The sequence below is a fragment of the Orcinus orca genome, chromosome 14 (assembly GCF_937001465.1).
Source record: "Orcinus orca chromosome 14, mOrcOrc1.1, whole genome shotgun sequence".
Lineage (NCBI taxonomy): Eukaryota > Metazoa > Chordata > Mammalia > Artiodactyla > Delphinidae > Orcinus > Orcinus orca.
The window spans coordinates 89,863,384-89,885,676 of record NC_064572.1 but is presented as its reverse complement, the minus strand read 5'-3'; the positions used below and the strand labels follow the sequence as shown (position 1 = coordinate 89,885,676).

At 63.5% G+C, this 22,293-nt stretch overlaps 2 protein-coding genes across 8 annotated transcripts in view; one reads left to right on the top strand and one right to left on the bottom strand.

Moving 5' to 3' along the window:
- Positions 1–7,362: 7,362 nt before the first annotated feature.
- Positions 7,363–14,615, top strand: NKX6-2 (NK6 homeobox 2). 2 transcript variants are annotated; one of them, XR_007471503.1, is made up of 4 exons: positions 7,363–11,185; positions 11,276–11,448; positions 11,727–13,495; positions 13,688–14,615. XR_007471503.1 is itself a non-coding variant. In XM_004265696.3 (3 exons), the coding sequence occupies exons 1-3, from the start codon at positions 10,387–10,389 to the stop codon at positions 11,979–11,981; spliced, it is 1,227 nt and encodes a 408-aa protein (XP_004265744.2). In that variant the 5' UTR covers positions 7,363–10,386; the 3' UTR covers positions 11,982–14,615. The 2 variants fall into 2 exon arrangements, 1 of the variants encoding a protein (XP_004265744.2); XM_004265696.3 differs by having other exon boundaries at positions 11,727–14,615.
- The window catches only part of INPP5A (inositol polyphosphate-5-phosphatase A), a 179,983-nt gene continuing 171,643 nt past the window's right edge, over positions 13,954–22,293 (bottom strand). Inside the window, exons 13-16 of one of the 6 annotated variants that reach the window (XM_033420656.2) lie at positions 19,029–19,140; positions 16,314–16,382; positions 15,459–15,495; positions 13,954–15,321 (exon numbers count right to left, since the gene is read on the bottom strand). In XM_033420656.2, the coding sequence (XP_033276547.1) occupies positions 15,212–15,321; positions 15,459–15,495; positions 16,314–16,382; positions 19,029–19,140 (328 nt within the window). In that variant the 3' untranslated portion in view covers positions 13,954–15,211. Of the gene's footprint in view, positions 16,383–19,028; positions 19,141–22,293 lie in introns of all 6 variants that reach the window. The other 5 variants (XM_012531624.3, XR_007471502.1, XM_049697523.1 and 2 more) reach the window with 5 other exon arrangements.

The window sequence follows — 22,293 nt, the reverse complement described above, 5'->3', positions numbered from 1 at the left end:
TGCCGCCCGGCCCCGCGGGCTCGGCCGTCCTCCTGCTGCGTTGCTGGTTTTGCCGACAGGCCCACAACCAACAGGGCAGGCTGTTCCGAACTCACTTCGGCCGGAGAAAATGGTCCTCGAGCTCAAACAAACGCAGGTCTTCCCGGACCCCAGCCCGGCCTCATCAGTCATGACCAACGGCCACTCAGTGCCCAGGAATGTGGGCCTTTGTTGTTCTTATTAATAAAAGTAATCCCTGGGCTTCCCTGGTGGCGCAGTGGTTGGGGGTCCGCCTGCCGATGCAGGGGACACGGGTTCGTGCCCCGGTCCGGGAAGATCCCACATGCCGCGGAGCGGCTGGGCCCGTGAGCCAAGGCCGCTGGGCCTGCGTGTCCGGAGCCTGTGCTCCGCAACGGGAGAGGCTGCAAAAGTGAGAGGCCCGCGTACCGCAAAAAAATAAAAAAAAATAAAAGTAATCCCTGCTCATAGAAAAAACCGAAGAGCTTAGCAGAGGCTATAGGAAGGAAGGCAAGATCTGCCCGCCCCTTCCACTCCAAGCCCCGCCCCTCCTCCCCAGGCTCCTCCCCAGGGCAGGGTTTGGTGCCACGGGTACTTCCAGGACTTTTCTCTGGGTAAGTGTCCACATATTTAATGATGAAATGACACGCAGATTTCCCCAAAGTGTTAGTATATTAGAAGTGCTGTCATAGCGGGGTCCCCCCACTTTGCATGTCTTCGTGGGCGTCTCGCACTTCATACACGGCCGCACCCCGGGTTACTGTGCTCCCAGGATACAAGCAGTCTGTTTATTTTGGTGAAACTATTGATATCTTCTTTGTGAAAAATGTATGGTCAACTCACGTAACTCTGTCACGCCTCTGCGTTCAGGACGGAGAATTCGATGCATTTATTAGACCCCAGCATTGATCGTTTATCCTTCCCGTCCCGCAGCTGACTTGGGCCTTCACGGATGGGGAAGGTGAGTTAAAGTTCATGACCACAACTGCGTCTCTTTTTGCTTCTTTGTGCATTTCTGTCATTTTTAAGGATTTTGGTGCCAGGTTTGTCTTCAGAACAGCTTGTAGCTTCCACTGTTGTCAACTGTAGCTTTGTCTCGAGATGACAGAGGTTTTACTGTCTGGCCCACGGTTTCTGCTCACAGGTGTCTGTACATCAGCCACAAACTGTGTTTGTCCAGCAGGGACAGCCCTACCTTCCTCGCCTGGACGGCCCAGGACTCCCGGGGGAGCTCCTGGGTCCCCACGTTGTGCCCCAGCCAAAGGAGACTAAAAAGCAGACCGGGTGACAAAGGATGAGAAACGGGGGAGCCGCAGGCGAGAAGGAAAGCAAGACAAAGTGAGATCACGAAGGCCGAAGACACCTGCCGCAGCGCCACACACCAGCAGGATTAACACAGAAACCTCCAGGTCCGGTCAGGGGCCTGCAGCAATTTGTCCTAACAAGGATATCAGAGGTTTTGCATGTGTACCCCGTGGTCTTCCCAGTATAACTGCTACAGATGACACCCGTTACGGGACACCCACAAACCTGGTCTGCAGGACTGAGCAATTCCGGGCCCTGAACAGCGGTTCTATGAAGATGCCGTGACACAGGCCCCGTGGGAAAAGGCGCACAGACAGGAGTGTGTGCGTGTGAGCGTGTGTGTTAGTTCTGTGGGGGGCGGATCTTATAGAGAGTGAGACCTCCCACATGCGGGGTCTTTTGTGCGTTCTGTCCTTGGGGGTCGCTGTCCCCGGGGCCTGGGGCAGTGTCTTCCCCCCGGCAGGTGCTCACTCAGCAGTCGTATGAACGAGTGAAGGAGGGTGAGTGGACAGAGGTGGAAAGGACGCTGGCCACACCGCCACCTGGGGCTGAGGGCTGAGACGCGGCAGACAGTTACTTTCTTCATTGTGTTCGATGTTTCACACCTGGTGTCTGTCACCATAACCAGAAAAAAAGTTTTGTTTGAAAATGCAATTTCTCTCCACCCAAATCTCTGACAGCGGTCATCTCTCCAGAGATGTCAAGAATGCGGCCCTGGCCTGGGGCCAGCAAGGGCTCCTGCTGGTGGAACCACAGTCCAAACTCTGCAGTCAGTCGGTCTGCACCATGGCTGGAGCCCACAAAGCACATGGGGTCCCCGTCTGCACCCCTGTGTGCCCGGGACTCCCCTCTATGTGCCCAAGACCCCCCACCCTGTGTGCCCAGAGGCCCCTGAATGTCCAGGCCCAGGCTGGGTGGAGGCTCTCCCTTGGCCCTCGGGTGGCAGGGCAGGGGCTGCAGGGGAAATCTTGGCGACCCTCTGGGGCGGGGCCTTGGGGAGGGACGGGGCCTTGGGGAGGGACGGGGCCTTGGGGAATATCCATGCTCACATTTGTGCCTCTAGGGGAAGCCGCAGGGACACCACACACAGACTGAGTCGGGGACCCAGCAGCCGCCTGCCTTCTGCCTTTGGGCCGGGCAGGGATGCAGGGCTTGGCCTCCGTGGTCTGGCCCAAGTCCCCTTCGGTGACATCTGCCCTCTGCCCTGGCCTCCGTCTCTTTAGGCAGCTGGATGTTTCCAGCCCCTGCCTACTGCTCCCTTGGGGGCTTCCTGGGGTCTTTCCAGGGGTGGAAATCCCAGGGTGTCAGGTGAGGCCGCCACGTGGGCTCCCAGAGACCTGTGAGGACAGCCGTGTGGTGGCTGGGGTCCGGCCTGCCCGTGCGGGCCTCTCTCCTGGGTTTGTAAGTCTTCCCTTGAGAGCAGGAGAAACCAGCCTCAATTCCTACCCTCCCGGAGGCTCAGCTCTCCGTCCCTTCCTCAGGGAGCCTCTGGGAGTCCCTAGGCCCCTCCTTGTCCCAGGACCCTGAGTAAGTGCCCAGAGGCCTTTCCCGCCAGCTTGTCCCTGCCACTGGAGGGCAGGGGCTTGCATTCAGTCTCTGCCCCTCAAGTCTCAGTGCACGACCTGGAGACGGGCACTGGGACACACTCCTTGTCTGCCCCATAAACCAGGTAAAGTGACAGTGAGGAAACCACGAGGATCCCTCCAGTGTCACCCAAATAAACGCTTGTCCCAACTAGAGACTTCAAAGCATAAATTGTCCTCCTCACTTGGGGGTCTGGAAAGAGCCCCTTGTTACCCTCTGCTCATATATTAGCCAGCTTCTGCTCAGTAACGCTGTATAAGAAACACCCGCACCACCAGATCTCGCTCTTCCCACCTGGGGCAGGTCTGGGACACGCCATTCTCATGCTGAGACAAAGAGCGAGGAAACTGGTGGACACAAGGGATCCTAAGATTCCACTTGGGCTGGCGTCTGTCCTGCCCACCTTTCCCCGGCCACAGCGATCCCATGGCCAGGCTGGTCATCAGCTGGTCATCAGGAGAGAGAGTGGGGTCTTCCCAGGAGAAGCAGAGCCAGTCCCCTGGGCCGGGCAGGATGGATTAACTTCCTTAGCGGAACAACCTCTCCTGGGCCCTTTGTAGGAAGAGGCAGCTCACTGGGCCCCTGCAGACCAAGCCACATACTGATGCCACAGGCCACCAGCGCCTGGGGGTGCCCGCACCCCCTACCCCCGTGGCAGAGGGGTTTAGTGGCCGGGCAGCCGCACACAGCCTCTGAGCCTTTGGGGGTCATGTGCCGGACCAGCTCCCGGGCCCAGTTCACTCCCCTCCCCAGCCCTGCCAGATGGCACTGCCCGGGCAGCGGGCAGCCTGCGCTGGGAGCCGGAGCCCCTTGTGTGTTGCCAGGGGTGTGGGGTGTTCTCTGCCTCGAAGTCAGGGGCGTTATTCACAGCCTGGCTGTTCCTCGTGTATAGGAGCCTACAGGACAGGCTGCCCAGTCAGGGCAAACAGTAGCCCTGACCTGTGCACCGGCTGTAAGGCTTTCCTTAGACCAAGGCCCCCTGTGTGCCGGCCCCTCCCCGGGAACGGGGAGGGGACCCCATCACTCTTACCTGAAACCCCGCCGGGTCCAGCCCTCCATCCGCCACCCAGTGGCCCTTTAAAAGTGCAAATTGGTTCCCGTCATAGGCAGCTCCTCCCCTGAAGATTGAACCCCACTTCCTGGGCAGGTCTCCAGGGAAGCTGCCCCTCCCCCAGGTAGCCGCAAGCGCCCTCAGCAGCAGTGCAGGGGTCGCCGTGTCAGCAATGCTGCCCTGCGTCTGTCAGGCTCGGTTATTAATCTGCCTGCCGTCTGCCCCTCTCCGCCATGAAAGGCACTTAATAAAGACCTGGGGGTACGAGGACAAAGACGTCGAGGCCCAAGCCCAGGCCCCGCACGGCGGGGTGGGGGGTGATGGGAGGGCACTGGCCACGGCACAGCTGGATCCCTCACCCACCAGGAAGCCCCACCCTGGGGCCGGAGCGGCCTGGAGTGTAGCCAGGAGCCCTTCCGGAAGCGTCTCCTTGGCCAGTGCTGTCCGAGCCCATCCTGGGAGCACAGCAAAGGCGCTGGAGCAGACGCCCTAACACAGATCGTGTACCTGGCGGCCAATTAGCGCGTTTGGCACGCAGTCAGACCCCCGGGAGAGCAGCCTCGGGAGAGAGCTCATTACCCACGACAGCGCATCTGGTGCCGCGAGGCCCCAGCGCTGAGCTCGGGGGCGGATTCACAGCTGCCGCTTTTTGTCCTTTCCTGAGGGAGACAAGAGTCTTGGGACCCCAGAAGAGTGCTTCCGAGGCGCCAGGTGCCTGCCACCTGCCGTCAGGGCAGAGGCCACCTCCTCCCGGGGCCCCTCGCCTGGCTCCCGTTTCCACAGCCATGGGCTGGGGGAAGCTTTCCAGCTCGGGTGAGAACATCTGGGGGCGCACGCCCCAGCCCGGCCCTCCGCAGCCGGAGGGAGTGGTGGCCCCGCTCCCGGGTGTGGAGAGGGGGCCAGAGCCCTCGCCAGGCCCAGCTTGGGTGTGGCTGAGGGGAAGGTGGCCACACTCTCCAACCCAGAGCCAGGCGCCACCTAGAAGCAGGAAAGCAGAGCAAAACGGCGACCCAGGAAAGGTGCCCGAGAGCTGGGGCCAGGCGGGCCTGGGGGCGGGGCAAGGGGGCCTGGGGGGCGGGTCCGCCTGCCCCTTTGGCCTGGACCAGACCCACACGGACGTTTCCCTCTTCAGCCCCAAATCCTCTCTGCCAGGGAGTTATTCATCCAGCCATTCCTTCACTCAAGCTCTTAGCAGCCTGGGCCCCTGGTGGGTTGGAGCCTGTCCTGCACCAAGGACCCTGCAGGACACCTGGAAGGGAAGAGGCAGCACAGCCTTGATGCCTGTTGGACATTCACGTGGGGAATGCGAGATGAGTGGAGGGTAGCAGACCTGGGGGAGGGACCCTGGAAGGAGAAGAAGGAGGAGGGAGGAGGACCAGGCACGCGGACGCCGGCAGCCGTGGGAGTATGGCCAGTGCCGCCCCCAGTGCAGAGGCCAGGCGCCTGAACCCCGAGGCTGCCCATCAGACAGGGCAGCCCCGCTGAGCCCAGAAGCACTGGCCAGGGAGGGTGGAGTGTGCCACCCTCTTAAGAAGCTGCCTGAGAAGAGAATGAAAGTAATTGGACCTAAATCAACAGAGGGGTTCGTTCATATGTGGGTACCTCCCAGCAGCCACGAGAGGCCTGTGGCCACGTGCCCCAAAGAGAGTCGTGAGGCCGAGTCGCCCAGTACCGGTGGCTTGCACAGCCACAGGTCCTGGGAGACCAGCGTGTTGGTGGACGCCCAGCCTCTGTGTCAGATCCCAACCTGGCGGACGGGCTCTTCCTTCAGGAGGAGAAAGGTGAGGCCAGCACAGCTAAATGGTAAAAGAGACTCGGGTTTGTGACAAGAACGCGTACTATAGCTCTGTACACTCCTCTAGGGCTATTACATTTATCAAAATACATAACCTTTAAAGAAGTGAAGGAGCTGGGGGTGTGGGGAGGGGCTCTGCAAGGTGGGAGACGCCCACCCGGCCCAGGCTGGGGGAGGAGCTTCAAGTCCAGTGAAGCCAGAGCATCACAGAGGATGGGGGAGGGATAGGAGGCCCCCAGAGATCGGGGAGGGGGGCAGCTGGGGCTCCTCGGCCTGCCGGCTCCCAGGCCCCTCCCACCCACCAACAGTCCCCGCCTCCCAGGGTCTTGCCGGGATCTTCCCACGGGTGTCCCTCCGGGGCCCACGTGCCCATGGTGCCCTTCGGCTCAGGGTGTCTGGAGCCTCTCAGCGGCGCCATCTCCCTGGGGCAGCACGGGCTCCGGGAAACCCTCCGAAGCCCGGGCCTGGGGGCACGTTCGCTCCCTGGCTCGGCAGCACTCCCTCAGCCCTCCAGGTGGCCGGAGCACGGGGGCCCTGCACCCAGGTGCTGCCTCTCTGGAAGGTGCTGCCGTGCAGATGGGCAGGCCAGCCTGGCGGAGGCTGGGGGTGAGGGTCCAGCCCAGAGCCGAGGGAGCAGGAAGTGAGCCACAGGAAGACGGGGGACAGTGGTCCGGGGGCCGGCGGAAGGCAGGGCGGCAGCAAACGGACCAGTGTGGGGGTCAGAGGGTTGCGAGGCCACAGGGGGCCTCAGTCCGAGGCACACGGGTCACTACGTGGGGATTAGACCGAGTTGCAGCGTGGTGCGCGGCACTGGGCCCTAATGCAGGTGGGAGAGGGGTGAGGCGGGGCCCGGTGACCAGCTGGGTCTCCCCTACCAGCCACCCGTGCCCCTCACCCCAGGCCCCGCACACCCTCAGCACTCAGTGCTCTCGCTGCCTTCAGACAGCGAGAGTCACTGCCCTGGTGGCACTGGGAGTGAGCAGGGCAGCCTCCACTCGCGCCCCTGCGCAGTGACGGGTGTCCGCCAGCCGCCTTTCCGGGGGCCAGCCAGTGGAGGGCGCCCAGCGGGATGGGCAGGGGTCTGGTCTTTCCCTGTGCCCCGGGCGTTTGCTGGGAGCGGGTGGGATTTGCGCCAGCAGGGCTCCTTCAGCATCTCCAGAACCTGGGAGTTCCTGCAGCTCCAGGGCCCAGGTGACCGCGCCTCTGCCCCTTCATCCCAGAGCTGCGGGCGGCACTTGGTTCTCTTGACCTACCAACCCTGGGTCAGCAGCCCCCTGAATCCGCCCCCAGGTGTGGTCACCTCCTCAAGCTCCCAGAGGCTGAGAACTGCTCACACATGGGAGGACAATGCCCGGGCCCTTTGCCCTTTGCAGGAAGCCACCGAGCAGTCACCGAGCAGGGAGCTCCATGACTTACCAGCCGCAAAATGACAACTCTTTCCTTTGACAAGGTTTTTTGCCAACTCCAGGGGTATCTGTGTGGTTGGAGATAGAATCCAAGCTCCTTCTAGGTGCAAGCGCCCTTACCCACCTCCCTCTCCGCCCCCCCTCCCTCCCCCCCTTGCCGGCCGGGCTCTGACCCACCCTGGGCTTGGACACCTGTTGGCCCTGGCTGGCCCTCCAGGAGGACCACCTTCCCTGACCTCCCCCTTCCCAGCGATCATCGGTCCTGTTCCCCTCCTGCAGGGACTTCCGGAAGTTTTTTGGTTTATTGTTTATTACCCACTCCTCCCCTGGGGCAGGGCGGGGTGCAGAGGTGGAGTTCGCTGCCTTCACGTGGCTCTCCCAGAGCACGCCTGGCACCTAGTAGGTGCCCAATAAATCAGCGTTGACTAAGTAAAGGTCTCTGTCAAACGCGCGCTCTGCGTGTTCCCACAGCGTCTAAGTGTGAGCGCCGAAGTGCCCGCCGCCTTCCCAGGCAGGACTTTTCCTTCAGCACCAGGAGGTGGCATTCGCGAACCTCTCCACCCCGGCGGCAACCAGCACGAGCGGCGGAGGCCGAGAGGCGCTCCTTCCCCACCGGCGGCCACGGCACTTTCCCCGGAGGAGGGGCGTTTCCCTTGATCCTACCCAGGGGGCGGCTCCCGGGAGCGCAGGAGGAGGGCGTGGCGTGGGAGCCGCGTAGAAGGTGGAGGGGCGCAGCCTCGGAGCGCGCAGAGATGGCGGGCAGGCAAGTTGAGCAAGTTATCAAGCCTACACACCAGGGACTGGGGCACTGGGGGAGGGTGTCCCGTGCCGTGGCGTCCTGGGGGGTTGGGGGGCTGCGTCCGGGGCTTGGGAACCCCCGCGCGCCGGGCAGGACAGGACGCATGGGGAGGGCACCGAGACACCCACCACCAGAGAGCATGGAGAAGAGGCCGCCCTCACCCCGCACCCCGGGCGCCCCCAATGCTCTCTGGGCCTTCCAAACCGCACTCCGGCCCCCCATCCGGCACCCAGGGCCACTGGCTCCCTGGAGAGCCGAGCACTCTGCGGCCAGGAGAGAAGCAGCCCCACTCGCGACCCCAAGCATTCCGGCCGCAGTCCAGGGAGGGCCCGGCGGCGTAGACAGACCCGGGACTCAGGGCAGCGACTCGGGGTGTCTGTTTCCTCAGCGGTCAAAAGGGCTGCGGAGGCCCCAGCCCGGGTGCTCGAGGAGCCACAGCGCGGCACCCAGAGCTGCGGTGTTCCTCCAGCCACCGAGCCAGAGTCGCAGGGAGGATAGTGCGCCCTGTCGCCCCGTCCGGGCGCGCCACTCCCGGCCCGCCCCAGAGAACTGTTGGGCCACAGCTGCCCAGAGTCGGCTCCTCGGTGCCGGGAGTAGGGACCCGGCCCCACCCCTCTGGCTTGGCCCCGCCCCTCCTCCTCTGGCCCCGCCCCCAAGCCAGTAACTGCCACGCCCTCAGAGCCCGAACCTTGGCCACCCCGTTAGCCGCCTCCGAGGAGCCCAGAGGGCCGCAAACCCTGCTGGGAAGGATCCTCCCTGCGGCTGGGCTCTCGGGGAGCACCTACGCTGTGCCCGAGGCGGTGGGGCTCAAGTGAGGCCCGGGGCGGGTCTCGGGGCCTGGCCGCCCGTAGGTAGCGCGGGAATGCGAGAGGTGAGCGCTCGTTAGGTATCCCGGGCCTGGCTCCGCAGGTGCCGATCGCCTGCGGGGCAGCCACACCCGGATCCCGCGAGTGCGGCCCCGACCGAGGAGGCGGGAAGAGAGAAATTCCCATGCGCGCGGACTGCACCGCGCCTGAAGCCGGGGCCAACACGCGCCACGGCGCGCCGCCCGGGACAGCACGGTGCGCGCACACGTGGGCAGGGGCGGCCACCGAACGTCCGCCCAGCCCCGGCGGCCAATGGCTTTCTGAGCGGCGATCTGGCGTAAGGACTCGCAGCGCCAAGACCCGAAAGCTAACTGCACAAAACGAAAATGGATCTCCCCAAAGGTCTCAGTGCCAGCGGACGCTGGGTCCCTGCACAGAGCCGAGAGGGTCGCCTTCGTCCGCGCCACAGAAACCCTGGCGGCCGGGGTGAAACGGGAACGTCGTTGCTAACCGACCACACCAGGCCTGAGAGAGGCCGGCCTGGCGCACACCGCCGCCCAGCCACGAAACTGCAGCCGTCGGTTCGCACACGTTCCCGTCACGTTCCCAGCAGGCAGCGAATAATAATAATAGCCGCCACCTAGTAATTGCTGTGACACCAGCCAAGAGAACCAAGGAGGCGACGTCCAGAACTGTACTCAGCACTGACTCTCTGCCGGCGCCCGCTGTCCTCTGCGATCTTATTTGAACCCGCACAGCAATTCCACGGGGTGGGAGGCTTTTCCACCCAGAGGAGGACACCATGGGCCCTGCGTGCCCGTCAAAAGGCCACGATTCTGCCCGCTGGCTGCACTTCGGGCGCACGCCCACGTTAAGGCCCTGAGCGTGGCCCCGCACGCCTTGGGACCCGGACTCTGAGCCTGCCAGGGTCCCCGACCGCCGGCTCGGGCCGCGCTTCACAAGGGAACGGCTGTGCCCTAGGTCGGGGCGCCCAGGTCCAAGCTCCGGACTCAGGTTGCCCCCCGGGAACAAGCTGCGACTTCGCGGCCGGGAAACGACTGACCGGGAGGCCCGGGCGGTCCCCGCGCCCTGACCCGACACTGTACAGTCCCGCGGGCAGGGAGGGGACCGGGAACCGCCCCTCCGGCAGCGCGCGCAACTCGGTAGCCTCGCGTGTGGCCCCGGGACAGGCCTCGCCACGGCGCCAGCTATTGGTTGGTGAAACCAGAGCAGATTCTCGCGGGCCAAGTCTAGCATTCGGCCCGTGGACTCTGACGTCCCGCTTCTTCCGCCCTTCTGCATCCCAGAGGAGAATGTTCCCGGCAATGTTTTCGTTCCTCCCTCAAACCTGAGACCGGGACGGCCGGGAAGCCGCAAGGCGGGGCGCGGACTGTGACCCCGAAGGTGCCTGCTGAATCCCCGCGCCCTCCCGCCTGTGCCTCTTCACCGAATGGGCGCACGGAGTGTGCCAAGTGGATCCTCAAATCTGCATTCTTTCGGTGATAAAATATGTTATCGTATTTTTTCCTGATTTCCCACTAAAACCTTTGCCTAACTAAACTCCCATCCAACGGGATTTATTTCGTCCCCGGGGAGATAAATCAGGGGGCAAATTTACAGCCCGGGAGGCACCTGCCGGGCTAATGGGCCCTTCATGGAGTGCGCGGCCAGCGGGGGCGCGCGCAGACGGCGGGGGCGCTGGCCAATGGCCGGGCCGCGGTCGCCGGCAGCCAATCAGCACGCGCGCCGCCTGGGGGCCCCGCGGTTATCAGCGCGTCCAGCCCGCGCGGCGCGGCGCCGCTCCGACCGGCCCCGGAGCCGCCACCGCCGCAGCGCGGAGTACCCCCGCCGCCGCCCACCCCGCGCCGGAGCCGCCGACCTCCCTCGCGCCCGCCATCCGCGCCGTCGGCGCCCGCACCCCGAGCCCCCGCTGCAGCCGGCGCCCGCCGGGGTCGCGCGCAAACTTCCCGGGCCGGCGGGCGCGGGCGGCGGCGGCGGGGCCCGGATGGGCGCCCGGGCCGGCGGCGGCGGCGCCCATGGACGCTAACCGCCCGGGCGCGTTCATGCTGAGCAGTGCGCCGCTGGCCGCGCTACACAACATGGCCGAGATGAAGACGTCGCTGTTCCCGTACGCGCTGCAGGGCCCGGCCGGCTTCAAGGCGCCCGCGCTGGGCGGCCTCGGCGCGCAGCTGCCGCTCGGCACCCCGCACGGCATCAGCGACATCCTGGGGCGGCCCGTGGGCGCGGCGGGCGGCGGCCTCCTGGGCGGCCTGCCCCGTCTCAGTGGGCTCGCCTCGTCGGCCGGCGTCTACTTCGGGCCCGCGGCCGCCGTGGCGCGCGGCTACCCCAAGCCTCTGGCCGAGTTGCCCGGGCGCCCGCCAATCTTCTGGCCTGGCGTGGTGCAGGGCTCGCCCTGGAGGGACCCGCGCCTGGCCGGCCCGGGTAAGTGGCCCACCCGCGGATTCGGCGTGGGGCGGCGGGGCGGTCGGGACCGCGGGGCCGCCGGCCGCACTCACCCGCCCTCCTTTGCAGCCCAGGCCAGCGGGGTCCTGGACAAGGACGGCAAGAAGAAGCACTCACGGCCGACCTTCTCGGGCCAGCAGATCTTCGCGCTGGAGAAGACTTTCGAGCAGACCAAGTACCTGGCGGGGCCGGAGCGCGCGCGCCTCGCCTACTCCCTGGGTATGACCGAGAGCCAAGTCAAGGTGAGGCGTCTGCGGCCTGGGCGGCCCCCCGCGGGTCCCGCTGCGCCGAGGCCCACCCGCTCCCCCGCGTCCTGCGAACGGTCTGCGAGCGGCCGTCGGCCTTGGCCTCGGTCCCGGGGGCGCCCAGCCCTGCGGCCCGGCCCGGGCAGAGGGGTGGCCTCGGGCGTCCCTCTGCGTCTGCGCGGCCGGCGGCGTCTCCGGCCGGGCCACCGAGGGGCCAAGCTGCCGCGGGCCGGGTGCTTCGGGAGGCGCCGCCTGATGGGCATCCTCCACCCCAGGTGTGGTTCCAGAACCGGCGGACGAAGTGGCGCAAGCGGCACGCCGCGGAGATGGCGTCGGCTAAGAAGCAGCAGGACTCGGACGCCGAGAAGCTGAAGGCGGGCGGCTCGGACGCGGAGGACGACGACGAGTACACCCGGCCCCTGGACCCCAACTCGGACGATGAGAAGATCACGCGGCTGCTCAAGAAGCACAAACCCTCGAACTTGGCGCTGGTCAGCCCGTGCGGCGGCGGCGCGGGGGACGCCTCGTGAGGACGCGGCGGCAAGGCCGGACAACCAGGGTACGGGACGCGGGCCGGCGCCCCTCGCCAGCCGCCCGCGCCGGAGTGTGTATATATATTTTTACAGAATAAGTTATAAAGCGGCCTGGCTCGGGCTCGGCGTGCGGGGACCCCAGAGCGCCCGCGTCCCTGTCCTCGGCGTGGGCGCGGGATCGGGACCGCCGCTGCCGCGCGTCCTGAGAGGAATCACTTTGTATAATCAATAAATTATTTAACACGTCCCCCGTCGGAGCCGTGGCTCCCGAGGCTGCACCGCGTGTTTCTTCCTTATCGAAAACCGCGGGCGAGGCGCGGTGGCGCGGCCCTCTGCCTCTGCCGGGCCCTGTCCCGGGTCCCCTTGTCCAGTCTTCAAATGCCGCGGGGTCCGCGCCTTCGGCCGAAGGGGCGCCTGGGTCTGGCGCAGGTCCGGCTCAGAATCGGGGTGCGATGGAGTCCCGGTCGCCTCGCGCCCCGGGTTGCCCGGGCGGCAGCAGCTCGCAGGACCGAGGGCACCGCGAGGCCCGGCGCGGGGAAGGCGGCCCCGCCCGAGAACCCTCGGGCTGCCGGCCAAGGGAAGGGGCCGCCCGGGGCCGAGGGCCGGGAAGAGCCAGGACTCAGCGAGCGGGAGCGGAGCCGACGGCGGGGGGATGGAGCGGGGCGCTCGGCGGCGGCGGCGGCTCCTCAGGCGCAGGCAGCTGTGGCTCGCGCGGGGCAGCAGGTAGGACCCCTTGTTCCGTCCCTCCCCGCAACTGCACCGGCGCCAGCCCGGGGCGCCCTCCCCAGGGCTCTGGAGGCTTAGGTGGATGAGGTGTGGGCAGATTTAGACACATTTGGGGTTGCCGGAAAGGGCAGGTGAACCCCCGCTCCTGCCCCACCCGGAGTGGCGCCTTTCCCCTTTGGTGGGTGCGGGGGCGGTGAGGGGCGCCGCTGGGCCCTAGCTCCTGCTGTCCTGCTGACGTGCTTTGCCATGATTATGTAGGTTGGAACGTGCCCAGCCTTAGTAGCTACATAATTTGAAGTAAATCAGGTTTTAAATTCATCAGCACCGTAGCACTTCTCCTGCGGTTTAATAGATTGTTTTCATCGGTAGAAAGCGGGGTTTAATTCAAACCGGGACTACAAAGAGAAATCCAAGATAATTTTGCTGCCCCGGCGTCAGTTCTCTCAGGGGCCCTGGAGTTTTCTTTGCCCGTTTGACCCTGGGATGCGGGGGAAGCACGTCTGGCCAGTGCTTGGACCTTGTCCTCCTCCTGGGCAGCTCCGGCCTCCACCCGGGGCACCTCCCTGGATCGGCCAGACCGACCCAGCCCCCCAGCCCCGCGGAGGTCCCGGAAGCCCTCTCTCTGGCCTGTCCCTCACCCCGGAATCCAAGGGCCAGGATTCCAGCTAACAGCGTCTGCTCTGGTTCACAGAAGACCACCCCATCCGTGCAGACTCTGGATGCTCCACGTGGCTGCATAACTGTTGTGTTAATTTTAAAAACTGAATATAAAGGGTTGTATTACTGTAAGAAAGATTCTTCTTGGAAGGCATTACTGAAAATGTTAAAGAGAAATGTAAAAGGCTGAAGTTTTGTTTTTTGGGTGTTTTTTGCTACATGGCTGCATCAATTTAAAAAACAGACGTTTTTCACTGGCTGGTTTTCTAAGGGAGCATTAATTTTTTTTCAAAATTTATGTGAGTGAACTCTTCTTTCAGCTCAAGAGGAAAGGAATTTCCAGTTTTAAAGTTTGAGGAAAGCAACACATTTATGTAATCTCATTTAAACAACGCTGAGGGGTAAGTCCCAGCAGTAACCTCTGCAGTAAAATCCGAAAGATGATCTTTCTGCTCTCACGCCAGAGCTCAGCTCTGTAACAGTATCCGACAGTGGAGTCCAGGACCGCCGAGAGCCACGAGCGTAGCCTGCACTGCAGGCTACAACGGGCCGGAGCACGGGAGGAGGAAACGCAAAGCAGACGGGATATTTTCACCACGATCGATTTTATTGCTTAGGGACCGGAGCGGTCATTTCCAAAGGCCTCCTGAGTGACCAACAGCTGAAACCCCGCTGCACAGAATCGCCGTGAGTCGGCCAGAGCAGGGCGACCACAGCTCGACACAGACCCCGACGGTACGGTCAAGGACACAGGTTCGGCACGTGGACGCCAGCTCACTTGCAACGGTTGTGATTTATCTAAAGCAAGCTTCTACCCAGCGCCTTCACCCAGCCCAGGAGTTCTGTAGTGTTAAAGCAAGTTAATAAAACATTCGTTTGTGTTTCATCCATGGGCCCTGGGACCACCTCTCACGGCTCCGCCGGGTGCCAGGAGCAAGTACGTGCAGCAGGGTTACGACAGGTCGTTAGAGGTTCAGCGTCCAAGGACGCGTACAGCTTGTTTCTCTGGATATTTTTATACACAGGCCACATTACAAGCAGTTTCTATCGGAAGCAGACTAGCTATTTTTATTTCTCCCATGATATTATTGTTTTATGTAGAATACTTGGCACCATAGAACGGTAACAAAAGACAGACAAAACGGTTTACAAAATTCTTAAAAGGTACACCCGAGCGAGCTATAAACTTCACATTCAGTTCTTAATATGAGACAGAAAAAGGCCTAGGAGTCTCCAGCTGCTCGTATGGACGTGCTGTGGTCGGTCTGACCCCTGACGTCTCTGCTGGGTCGTAGTACTTGTTTTATAGCTTTGTGTGTTGACGTGCATGTAACCAAACCCCTAGACGCCAATTCTACCTGCTGATATGACACTTAAGCGTTCATACTGGAAAGTATATTTAGCGTAAGTTTTGGTAAGGTTTATAAATTATTTTTAAAAAGTATATATTTATATATATTTATATATATAAAAATGGAAAGCAGCCGCAGTGTGATTCAGAAACCATGTGACTAACAGGGAACAGGGGCCCCCAGAAGTGAGAGCGAGGCCACGCCGCTGGCCGGCAGAGCCCCGGCCGCCCCGCCACGGAGGGGACTCCGAGCCCTGTGGGGTTTCTACGCCGGAGAAGCTCCTCCACGCTGACAATGATTAAAAATCGAAAACCGTGAAGTCTAAAATGCAGAATCTCTTTGCTGTCTATTAGAGTTTTGGCAACAGGACTGTGACTTATTTAAAAAATCCCAATGTTTCTACTTGATGTCACACGAGCAGACACGACAGTGAGGTATGTGAGGCTTGTCCGGAGCGCCGTCCGGGCTGAAGCGACGTGTGGGGCCGGCCGTCTAGCAGTGGCGCTCAGGCGGGTCTGTCGATGCAGCTGTCGGAGCACGTGGCTCCTCGTGCTGCAGGGAGGTCTCGCCGGGGGTCCCCTCGTGGCGCTGGCATCGCTTCCCTGCCGTGGAATCAGCCATTTGTTAAGGGGACAGACACACCACAAAAAGCTCAGAAAGGTGAACTCGAGGGAGGAGGCATATTTACCACCAGTTCACTGCACCACACAACACTTGTGCACACGTGCGTGAGGTTTACCTGCCCCGGGCGCCATGCGGAAGGCCAGGAACACGGGCTGCAGCGGGAGAAGAGAGGCTGTCAGAACCGGGCGCCCAGACCCCGCTCCCGGGCTTCCCGGCCGCGGCCCGCAGGCCCAGCGCCGGGCCCCAGTTCCCGAGGAGCTGGTGGGACTGGGCGACCAGAGGCTAGAGGCAAAGGGCCTTCGTGTTCTCTAAAGACGGTGTTGTTTCCAGATAAAGACAACGTGAGAGCTGATTTCAGGCCCAAAGAACACGGGGAAGGACAGAGCCCGTCCTGGGATCCGGCCCACTGGGCAGTGTGGGCGACCCGCCCAGAGGCCCTGAAAATGGGAAACGGTGAACGTCTCTCACGTGGCTGATGGTGACACACGACCCGTCACCACACGCCCCTCGGAGGTGCCCGGGCCAGTCACACGTACACAGTTAGTCCCGGAACAAATACTCGGTGTTTCCCCCGAGGCACTGGGTCGGTGACACGCCCGTCTCCCGCCCGCACTGGTGGTGGGCGGTCGCCATCAGGAGCCAGGAATGTACTTGAGTGCAGGAAACGGCCCCCAGAACTAGCCAGTGGTGGACGCAGCCTCCTTCTACAAACAGTAACACTGCGCATTTTATCCTACTGTGACCAGTCACTTCTGTCTTCTCATCTACCTGCCTATCTAGCCCCTACCTACCTACCTTCTGGTATTTTATTAAAGTTAAATAAAAACAGACCAACTTGGCCTCCTCTGTGAAGCAGACGAAGGAGGCGGAGAAGAGGGGCAGTAGAAGCAGAAACGGCCCCCAGCCTGGAAAGCCCACCACGGCCCGCCCCTCGGGCCCAGCCCCCAGACCGCGGCACGGCTCTTGTCACCTTGTGGTCTCCCATGCAGACACTGGGCCCGATGTGGTCGTAGGTGACAACCTTCTCCTCGCTCTCCGACTGGGAAAAGCAAACAGAGGGAGAGGCATGGGAGGCGGAAATGGTGGGGTTTCCTGGGAGAGCAGCGAGCGGGAGGCAGCCCAGCGATGCTCCGCCCGTGGCCACCCCGCCCACGTCTCCGTGGGGCTCCGGCCGGCTCAGAGCCGCCAGTGTGCCTCTGGGCCCTAGGAGGGAGGTCCGGGCAGTCCGGGCAGCACCTCGGCACCCGGCTGTCCCAGGTGGGAGGGCTCCGGCCTTGGGAGGTGGCGACACGGGCCGCTGGTGTGGAGCCCGAGCGCCCCTCTGCCTCTGGGCCGGGCCCTGGACCATGCTCGCCGCAGTCGGGGCAGCTGTGAGCTTTCTTTCCAGCTGTGCCCCCGGCACTGAGGAAGCCCACCGGTTCCTGTTTGCCCTGTTGCCATTTGTTGGTGACCCAGAACTCCCTGTTCAAACGAGAACAGACTCCCCGAACGCCACACTGCCGCACCCAGCGGTCTGCGCCCAGTGACGCAGGGCTGTGTGCACAGGGTGCCCTCCCTCCTCTGCCGGCCTACAGGCACCTCAACTCCAGGTGTGCGGCCAAGGCTGTGTTCCCGCGGTCGGTCGGCTGTGGCTCCAGCTGGGCCAGGATTTCACATCCTCGGCTGAAGCGACTGAGACTATAAACTGAATCATCTTTAATGCAGCGGGAAGCTTAAGGTCAGATTTCCCTTCCAGCACGGTCGCTGCCAGAAGGCATAAAGACAGACCCTCTGCGCATCCTTCGCCAGCACAGCACCTCCCCGGAGTGGGGAAACGCTCAAGCGCAGCGTGGTAATTTACAAAGGCAGCATGAAACTGTGATTTCCAAGTGCATAATCGTGAGACAGATAAACAAATTAGCGGGCGCCGCACACCTCGCTGCGCGTTCATCAGCACGCCCGCCACCTCCGTGTTCCGGGGCCGGGAAGCAGAAGGAACATGATGCCGAGGTGACCGAGCGTGGCATGATGGATGACGCCGCGGAAGCTGCTCGCGCCACAGCCAGGGGGCTGGTAACGCCTGCCACCCGCCGGGCAGCCCCCAGGGGAGGGCCTGCCGGGGCTCCCCCCGCCAAGGAAGGCGCTGGGCCCTCCCCACACTGGGCCACCCAGCCGAGCTCTGTCCCCGCTGTGTCTGCAGCATCAAATCTCGGGCCCCGAAGCTGCCATGATGTGAACGCAGGTAACACAGCCTGCAGTGCCGCCTTCTGCTGGACGCGTCTGCAGCCCTGGGCAACCCCCTCACCATCCTACGCACTCCTGCTGTCTTGGTGGGTTTACCGCAGGATGTCTTTTTCCCTGGAAGAGGACACTCACCTCTTCTCTGCGCCCCGAGGCCCCTGAGGCACCCTCTCTGGACGCAGCCCTGTGCTCAGCTCGCCTGCCGGTGTGAGCCGCTATGTCCTCACATGGCATCTCAGGGCCCCAAGGGCAGGCCCAGCAGAGAGGGCAGGGCTGCATCCGGGGCCGGGCACCAGGCATGCTTGCCCGGGTCTGTGTGGTCAGGGCCAGTGTCCCGTGCAGCTCCCTTCGGGAAGGCTGCTTGTGGGAGTAGCCCAGCCAGCGCCTGTCCTCTGTGATGTGCTCTGGGGGCGGATGTGTCACAGCCGGGCGCAGGCCCTTGCCCCCAGGCCCCGTCAGAGCAAGCTCACCGCAGACCCGATGCGTCCCCACCTCCAACCCGGGCCCAGCGGCCTCCCTCCCCATGCACCCGGGGGCTCTGGCTCAAGGCAGAGCGTGGAGGGCCGGCCCGCCCCGGAAAGGCCAGCAGCGGGGCCTCCTGGAGGGGGGCTGCAGGGGCTGCTGAGCAGGGGGACGGGCGTGCACCTGGGCAGGCCAAGGGGGCTCTGCCCTCCTGGCTGCGTCTCTGGGTAAAGGGCCCGGGGCCCAGTGGCGCAGACAGGGCTCCTTGCAGCAGCCTCGGGGGCTGTGGAGGGTGGTGACTAGAGCCCAAAACGTACTGGGTTGAGGTTGGGGGATGGCCTGGGCCGTGGGGACCTCCTGCCCCCTCCTAACTGGCGGCCCACATCACGCAGAGGCCAGACCGCTGCCCTGATGAATCAATGCACCTCGTTATTATATTTTTTCACTGATGGGGTTGACAAAACCAATGCAGATATTGATTCTCTAGAGCAGTCCTCTTGTGTTAAATGTGGGCATTGAAAAACCCCGGGAGATCGAGAAGCTCCAGGAAGCTCAAACTCTCCGCACCCGGTCTCACGGGGCTGCCTCCTGAGCGCTGGCCGTGCACCCGGTCTCACGGGGCTGCCTCCTGAGCGCTGGCCGTGCACCCGGTCTCACGGGGCTGCCTCCTGAGCGCTGGCCATGCATCTGCAACTTCTCAAGCCCCAGTGTGACTCTGGCTCTGATTTACAACTTAGGAAAATAAGGACGGACTTCATAGCTCCCAAGCTCTTTCGAAGACAAGAGCTCATTGACTCCCCCGAGGACACAATAAACTAAAACGATTCCTAAAGCACTGGTGACAGTTTATGCCTATTTGGAATCCAGAAAGACACTGGAGATCGGGCTCCATCCCAGCCCCGAGAACGGGGTCAGGGCTCATCCGGGCCGGCAGGAGGGCACGTCCCCTGGCCCGAGGCTCCCCACCCGCCCGGGCTCTGGCCCGCGCAGCCCTCACACTTACCCTCAGAATCAGCTCCTTGGCGGACGGGGACATAAGGACACGGTCACACCAGGCGGGGCACCGGGTGTTCATGTACTGCCTGCCCTGGCTGGAGTCCTCACTGTATGGGTAGCTGGGGAGACAGGACAGGAAGGCACCGGTCAGCAGCCACGGGGCCCCTCCTCCAGCCCCTCCTCCGCGCCCGGGGGAGGGTGGTGTGGGCTCTGCCCCACGCACCTCAGAAAGGCCGAGCCTGTCCAGGGTGAGAACAGGCAGATGGAAGTTTCCAGAATAAAGTCAAAGGACTGTCCCCCCCAGCACTTCAGATAAACCCTCCCCAAGGACGTGGACACGTCTATTGAACTTGGTTTTATTTCTGGATGCGGCCTACAGCCCAACGAAAACCTGCCCAGGAGCCTACGGACGCCTGGGCCCAGACTGACGCCATACCCTTGTCCCACCGAGGCGTCCACCTCAGGAAGCGCCCAGGTGCCCGGGGCCGTGGCCTTGGACCTTCGCTGTGGCGGAGTGTGTGCCTGGCCCTGACTTACTGCCCTGGCCGCACGGGCCCTTCTTCCCGCCCACCGGCCCGGTGCGGCAGCGGGGAGACGCCTGGGGCCCCTTGGGAATGGGGCCACCGCAGCCGACCGACTGCCATGGCGAGAAGCAGGTGGGGCCTGTGACCACCAGCTGAGCCCCCGACACCCCGACACTAGCCGCCTGGCTGAGGCCCGGAACTCACCGGAACCTCCGGCTCCGGGCTCTGCACTGCCCACCGTGGGCATTTTGATTGGGCTGCACTGAACTAACAGCAGGTGCATTTAACCAGAATGAACTAACGGGCTTTGGGGGACCCTCAGCCGTGCTCCCTGCACACCCATGAGGATGGCGGGTCTGCTTTCTCGGGGTGCGTCTCCTATGGCCTTCAATACAGTCTAAATTTTTTCCTTGCCAAGGTCTAATGTGCTTTTTAGACCAGCTCCAAAATACCACATGGTATTTGCTGTGAATGGCACTGTACTCTCTGTTAAATTTTCCTGTGCTTTCAGCTGGAGGAGAAAAATGCCACCGTCTGCCTGAGCTGCTCTGTCCTGGGCACCTGCTCGCGTGGGGCCTCTGCCCCTCCTCCCTCCCTCTGTGGCCCGTGGTCAGGGTCCGCAGAACCTGAGTTAACGGCTCTCAGCCTACTCCATCCTCCAGAGTATTCCACACACTCTCGTCAGAAACAGTGACTTACGGCCCCAGGCCCTGCAGGAATTTAGTTCATTGCAGACCCAAAGCAGCATCATGGCTACAAACAAAACGTCCCTGATCTCTGCTTCTAACAGCATCACCCTTGCTGACAGCACAGAGTGCTGACCACCCTACAACGTCCTTCAGGGAAAAGGGGGGCCAACGGCGGGCTTGTCCAGGCACGTCCCAGCCTAGCTTGGCTGTGGTCCTGAAGGAGCGACGCTTGCCCACCCCATCCTCCCGGGAGCTGCAGGAATCGGGGTCCGCACGGGCCGACCCTGAGTGTCCAGAGCAGGATGTGCTGAGCACAGAGCAAGCCCCCAGCCCCCTCCACTGGAGGCCAAGGTCAGGGGAGAGAGCGGCCGGCAGGGCTGTGGCCAGGGCTAGGAAGGTCGTGTGCTCTGAGCCCACCCAAGCTGGTCCTTGACTGTGAGGCGGGGCAGGCCAGGTTCACCCGGTGGGACATCTGCGGTCAACAGGAGGTCTGGGAGGTGGAGCCGGCCACCCCGGGCCTCGCCCACGTTCCCTGCCAGGCAGGAGCCGCGCAGACGCGCGCTGCTCCAAGAGTGCTGAACGGGCCGGCTCAAAGCATCCCTCAGAGACGCAGTGCAGACGGGAGTGGGATAGAGTCCCGGGGGCTTCAGGAACCACCACGTGACCCTCAGCTGCACCTATGACGTTGTTGCTACGGGAAAGCCCTCGGGAGCCCTGGCCATCGGGGGTCCCACTGAGGCTGCACCCCAATGCCCACAGAGCCCCCTGGGGACCTGCCCAGGGCAAGCGTCCTGCATTAGAAACAGCACGAAAAGCCCACTCAGGTAAGTGACGGACAGTCCCCATGCACACCGCAGAGCCATCGTCACAGGGTGTCCGGGCCCGAGTCCAGACCCCCGTCCACCACCAGGAGCTGACTGACGGGCCATCACGGGGACAGTCAGCCTGGTGAGGAGTAACAGGGAAGGACCCGGGAGGCCCGGAGCCGTGACAAGCTTCCCCCCGGGCCTTCAGTCCGTGTCCTCAACCTTGCTGCTGCTGTGGGGCCTGCCCACGTGTGATTCAGCGGGCAAAAGAAGCTGGCCGTGAGGGGCGCCCTGGCCGGGACGGGCAGGGCGGTTGGGGGCGGCACCCTCACCCCACGGACCGGGGGCCCTTGCTGTGGACAGACTCCCGGAAGGGGCCAGCCACTCCCAGAGCCAGGCCAGGAGTGAGCAGGGCGGTGCCGGTGCAGACGGGCCGGGCAAGGCCGGCATGGGCCCGAGAGGGGGGCCCTGCCCAGGCCACTCCGAGGATGGCCCAGCACTGCCTGCCGGGGCTGCCGATGATTAATGCTCGCTGCACACGCGGACTTATCTGAAAGCAAACGCTGCGCAGGGCGGGGACGTGGGACGGAGCCGCTGGCCTGGCCCCGCACGGTGGGGAGTGACGCCACAACGAATGGCCCTGCGATAAAGCTAACAATTGCCCACCTGTCCGCCCAGCGCCTCGGGCTCCTTCCCGCAGGATGCAGGATGTGGGCAAGCGGCCCCCTTGCCAGGGTGCTGCCGACAAGGCTCGGCCTGCATCTGAGCGGCGGGCAGGCGGGTGGTGTCACCAGGGCCCGAGGCCAGCAGCCAGGCCGCGGAGGCACAAAGGCCCACTGTGTCGGCCGCCCGACTCCGCAGGGCCGGCCGCAGTGCGCGAGAGACGCGGGCTCAGGAGGACCCTGAGGGTGGAGGGGGCGGGGGCCCCTGCACCTGGCCAGACAGGCCCAGTTCTCACCGAAGCGGGAGGCGGAGAATTGGGGGTGCTGGGGGAGACCCTCCTGGGCTTCTCGCTCGGGGAGAACGTGAGTGTTCCCAAGTCATGGCCCTGCTGAGGGCAGACGGGCCCGCGCGGCCAGCGAATCGGCAGACCGTCCACCCGTGCCTGGCAGCCCCGGAGGCCGGCAGGCAGTGGCCGGGCAGGAACTCAGTTTCCAAACACCTGAGACTCCTGGGAAAGAAAAGGAGGTGGAAGGAAGCTGCCCCTGAACTGGGCAATAACATTCACACTGCCGTGGGGAGGAGGGGCCCAT